Below are 5,306 nucleotides of genomic sequence, written 5' to 3' on the forward strand. Positions count from 1 at the left end.
TGATGGATTACCCATTTAAAGCAAGCTTGGGAAGTCTTCCCCAGTTGGTCTTCACAGTCTGCTGTCAAACTATAAACCTATTGAAGTAATATAAATAATATAAGACTTGTAGATAATGGGATAAAACCTGCAAAATCACCAGTATGGACCCGTACTTATACTGAGATGGTTAACATTAATGTGAACCTTTTGCTAAACAGCTTCTGTGTGTGGCGTTAAGTGAAATCTTCTCTGTGTGTTTCGCTTCATCTGTTCTAATCAGGATGAAGAGGTCATACTGTGCATGGAGCCAGAGTCGGCCACGCTAACTCCACCCACGCAACAAGGGGATGCCTCTGGTGGTAGTAGTCCGGGGCAACCGCCGGCAGAGTCAATCACAGAGCGGAAGGCCTCCGATGTCACCGCCGGCCTCGTTCAGACACTAGAGAAGAAGGACGGGGAGGGGCCGGCCACTTCCATGGCAACCAACTGAGTTCCTGGCTGTCAAGAGACTCCGTACTACAAACTGACTGGAGAGTCAGCGAGGAATGAGCGTAATAATACAATATATATCTATTAATCTGTTCCTTTTCAGGTATCAAAAACACAACTTTTTGATTGCGAGATGAATTCTTCAAAATGGTAAGAAACAGATTTGGAAGTGGACTCACAATGAGACAAGAGCTGATGCAACAAAGGACACCTATTTCTTTGTAAGCCTTACATCCCAAAGGTAATTAAAGAGAGGAGAGAGGATGGAGAAACTGAAGAGGAGGAGGAGGAGCACGAACTGGCCGAGACATTTCCATCAGGGTTAATGAAATCACGCTGAGATGAAGAGGAAGAGAACGGAAACATGCATGCTTTTTATGAAGACAAGCAACTCGACCCTGTCATCGTCTTATAATAATAATGAAAATCTATCATAACAGAACATTATAATAAGAATAATTTTGTAATAAAGCAAAAAAAAAAAAAAGAACAAGACAAAAATCTATGTATAAGTGTATGATAAGATAGAACAGTTTTCCTATGGGAGAACTACTCTGTTTACAGCTGTTACTCAACATATTAGGTAGTGTTTAATCAAATTAATTTCCCTGTCACATCGAACACACGGTATACTTTAATAATGGCAACCCAAACAATTTCACATCTAATCAAAGTAGGCTCAGAAAATGTCAGCATTTCAGTGAAATGCAGATTAACCCTCTAAAATAAATTCTTCTATGATGTTGTGGCACCAGGATGCCTGAGGCACAACCCAGGGACAGGCCTGTCCTGCTGACTGCACACACTAAACTCTGCACAGATAAGGATTGTACCATAAGATAGTGTGCTTCCTACTCTGTCTCTCTGTATGCATGTTCCTTCAGAGTACTATGGAGTACCTGTACTATACAGCACTGTATAGACTTTGCACTGAACCATAGTATCCCAGGTGGGGCCATGGCGGGCCTGCGGTGGGCATGAGCGGCGAGTTTCATGACGGTGAAATAAAGACAGAGCTGCATAAGCGAATCTCTTTTGCACTGATGCAATCCAACAGATCAGAGGTTGCCTTTGGACGGTTGATGTTACCCAGTTCCCACTCTGAAAGCTTTCAGCACCACCGACAACCAAAACCGAGCCACTTAACAACACAAACCCTCAGCTGCTTTTTTCCATAGACGTAGTCGTGATAAATCGAGGATGATAACCACTATCTGAATGTACACAAGGCAGTACATGAGCGTTTGTTTTTGATGTCTCCTCGCGGTCCACATGGGAGCGAATCAAACACTTTCTTAAGAAACAAAAATAAACAAGCGAGTCTTTCAAACGTGCAGGAGGGAGCTGTTGAAAATGGATTCACTGCTTGCTCACCTAGACCACCGCTACACACACACACGAATATCTAAATTGTAACCAGCAATAGGCAGGCAAAACACTGGCTTCCCAACACACCAGTGCCAGCTCTGTCGTATAGATGTAAATAGTCTGAGTATATAAAAAAATCGCCTCTCACTCACAGTCACAACTGTTCTAGTACAGTATGATTTATGTATTTTTTTTACACCCCTCAGTCCCACTTTACCGCTACACAAAGACAAATGAAACGGGACGAATGTTTGTTGTAAACAGAGCGATCGCTCCAACTGGAGAGTGTTTCATCTGGTGAATCCATCAGTGGGGAAACAAAAAACAGTAGTAGGTCTGAGTTCACGGGGGAAAGTAAAGCCCACGTGTCGCTCAGTCAGCCAATCAGGGAATAGAACAGAAGACTAGGACTGAACACTAGAGCTGAATAGATCGGTGTCTTCCTGCTCATCGTGATTACTGTGAAGCAGCTGCCTGGAGTGTGATAGTGATTAATCATGATGTTTGAGGAAGCATGTTTTCATTTTTTTTTCTTGTCTTTCTTTCACCTGAGGAAGAATGGTTTTCCAGCGAGGCAGGGAGTTAAACAGAGACAGTGCAGAACGTGAAATTTCTGTGACTCACTGACGAACTTTACAACAAAACACAACCACTGTTTTCATCTTTTCTCTGTTGGAGGAGCACCTTCTCCTCTCACTTTGATGATTGTGTGAGAAACTTTCAAGAAAAAAAACGGTTTATTGACTTGAATGAATTTATTTATTGATTGCTTCTTTATGCAATGTTGGGGACAATGTTTATTTTTCTACTGACTTGTTGAAATCCCTTCCAGTATAAGTTATAAGAATAGGTGTCATGGTTGTAAAGCAGTCTTGTTTCGGTCTGGTTTTGAGCACTTTACACCAAGAAAAACACATTGTTGTTAATAGATTAGAGATGGATAGTTTGGCAGCTCTCAATTATAACAAATCTATCATCCTGTTTAGTGACTCGTACAAATGAGAGGGCTCAAAACTGCCTAACAATGTCTTTACATAGTGGCACATATTCATTTATTTATTGAACAATTACTTGGTGGGGAGGAATAATGTGACAGCTTGTACAGAGTCTCTAATTTCATGTAGGTACCCTTCTGGGAGCAGTATCTTTTTCTTTATGATTCACTCGGTTTTAAAGACATAATGTGGTGAAAAGACCATTGCTTTATATTTGTTGATGGAACAACTGCAAGGCTAATTTGGGCTTGGCTAAAAACAGATATTAGTTCATAAGGAAACATGCATGGACTTGGTGAAAAGACACTGCTTCAATTTGGGTTTTTTTTTTGTTTTTTGTTTATCAAAATCTCAATGAATGAATAAACTAATAACAAGAAGCCAAATATATTTCTGTGGATGTTAAGGTTTACTGATCACATCTTTGTTAACCAACTGGTTTGCAATTGAGTTCCTCTTTTTGTATAATTCTACTGCCATCTTCCAAGAGTTATAGTAACTTGTCTGCAGGCATGGCGCTCAAAAATCTGCTTCTGGTCCTCTGCCTTTCTCCTTCTCTCTCTTTCTATCTCTTTTATCTGTTCGGTATATTTGTGTCTGTCTGTACGTCTGTCTGTCGGTGTACAGTAAGTTGTCTGCTGTCTTGTTGGAAGAATCACTGCCTTAAAAAAAAAAACAAGTTTCCACATCAACAAAAGGAGATTTGAGGCAATCAGACATGTAACAGAGATATAATTTGGAAATGTGTGGCAAAAAAAGTGACTGCTGTAAAAAAAAAAAAAAAAAAACGCTGTGAAAAATTGGATGGCTTCTGTAAAAGTCTGCATAAAATTTGATTTATTTGTTTGAAATGAAGCAGTGTGACTGGTGATACCAGTGTACACTCATGACACTCACACCTATGCATGCTTGTTGGACGGTTGTCACAGGACGGTTCTTCCACGTGGTTCCCCCTCTCTCTCCTCTTCTGTCAACAATTCTCAGTTTCTTCCTGTTTTTCTTCTTTCCCCTCTTTTTCCTGCACGACAGAACCTCCTACGCCCCCTCCAGCTTCTTTACCGGCCTTCTCTTCTTTTCCTCTGGTGGAGAAAGAGCAAATAAACAAACCAACAAATTGCATTTCTTGTGCATATGTGTGGATATCTTTTCCAGGGTGTAAAGAATTGATTCTCCCACATTCACCCCTTTCACTCTAGAGCCTTAACACGTGTGATATGTCTTTTTTTTAACTATGTTTGGCGGCAGCCGGTGTCTGTGGCCAGCTCATTGGTGCTTGTCAGGCAAAACAGCAATCACCATGGAACTGTCAGCAGTGTAATCCAGCCTGTCATGCTTTTCCAAAAACATTCCTCTCCAGTCCTTATCAGGGATTTCATGCCAGGAGAATATTAATGACAAATTCTCAGAGACAGGCCTCGTCTATGGGGACTAGCTGCTTATTTGTTCAAACTCACACAGGAATCAGAGACTGAAACACACTGTTGACCTTCACAGCACAAAAATGTTTGTATGCTCACAGATATTCACTTTTCAAGCCTGAACGCTGGAACACTATCACGCTGATAGTGATTTTTTTTACCCACACTAGTGACGGTCTGTCCACCACTTTGTTCCAGACTGAAATACATAAAACAATATAAAACAACTATTGGATGGATTGCCATTAAATTTTGTAGACATTTATGCCTGCTTCAGGATGAATTCTAATAACTTTGGTGATCTCCAGACGTTTCATTTAGCGCCACCATCAGGTCAAAAATGTAATTAGTTTAAAAAATGTTCAGACTAAAAACAGCCCTGCATTAATACAATGCTGTGTTGGTGGGGGTTTTTTCTTCACATACAGGTGAGATATGAACCACTATCCAGGAAGGCTTCTTTGAGTAACAGATATGTGAATTTGACAGCTTATCAGATGCCAAAACACTGCACTGTTTATAATACTCAGAGACAGGATTTTACAACTGTAGAAAGTTTTCACGGTGACAACTATTTTATCTTTTGTTGCAACAATCTTGAGCTAAACAGTAGAAACATAGAGTTCATGTTACAAAGTAATCTACCAGGAATGTGCGCTTGCATGTTTTTGATAGGGCAATGCCTAGCCGGATAACGTCGCGTTGCGTTTAAGCAGTTGAGCCAGGTTCAACTTTTTTGCCTGGAGCCCCCACTGTGTTGCCGGACTGGCTAAAGTCGGTCTGAACTCTACTTGCAAAACTAATGACATTCCCATCAGCCTCAGCTGTACTTTGTGTTTGGTGCTAATTAGCAAAAGATAGCATGCTAACCCACAAAACTATAATTGTGAACATGGTAAACATTATACCTGCTAAACATCATTATGTTAGCATCCTAACTTTAGCATTTAGCCCAAATCACCAGCGCTGTGCCTAAATACAGCCTCACAGCCGCTAGAATGACTGTAGTTTTTCTTCTAATTGTATTTTTAATTGTTGTAAATAAATAAGCTAG

At 40.5% G+C, this 5,306-nt stretch overlaps 1 protein-coding gene across 13 annotated transcripts in view; it reads left to right on the forward strand.

The window, feature by feature from the left end:
• Positions 1-3,953, forward strand: part of fam131bb (family with sequence similarity 131 member Bb) — a 54,892-nt gene extending 50,939 nt beyond the window's left edge. For all 13 annotated transcript variants that reach the window (XM_044208985.1, XM_044208986.1, XM_044208976.1 and 10 more), the window contains one exon: positions 263-3,953. In XM_044208985.1, coding sequence (XP_044064920.1) covers positions 263-472 — 210 coding nt within the window. In that variant the 3' untranslated portion in view covers positions 473-3,953. The remainder of the gene's footprint in view (positions 1-262) is intronic.
• The last annotated feature ends 1,353 nt before the right edge of the window (positions 3,954-5,306 follow it).

The sequence above is a fragment of the Siniperca chuatsi genome, linkage group LG9, assembly GCF_020085105.1.
Source record: "Siniperca chuatsi isolate FFG_IHB_CAS linkage group LG9, ASM2008510v1, whole genome shotgun sequence".
NCBI lineage: Eukaryota > Metazoa > Chordata > Actinopteri > Centrarchiformes > Sinipercidae > Siniperca > Siniperca chuatsi.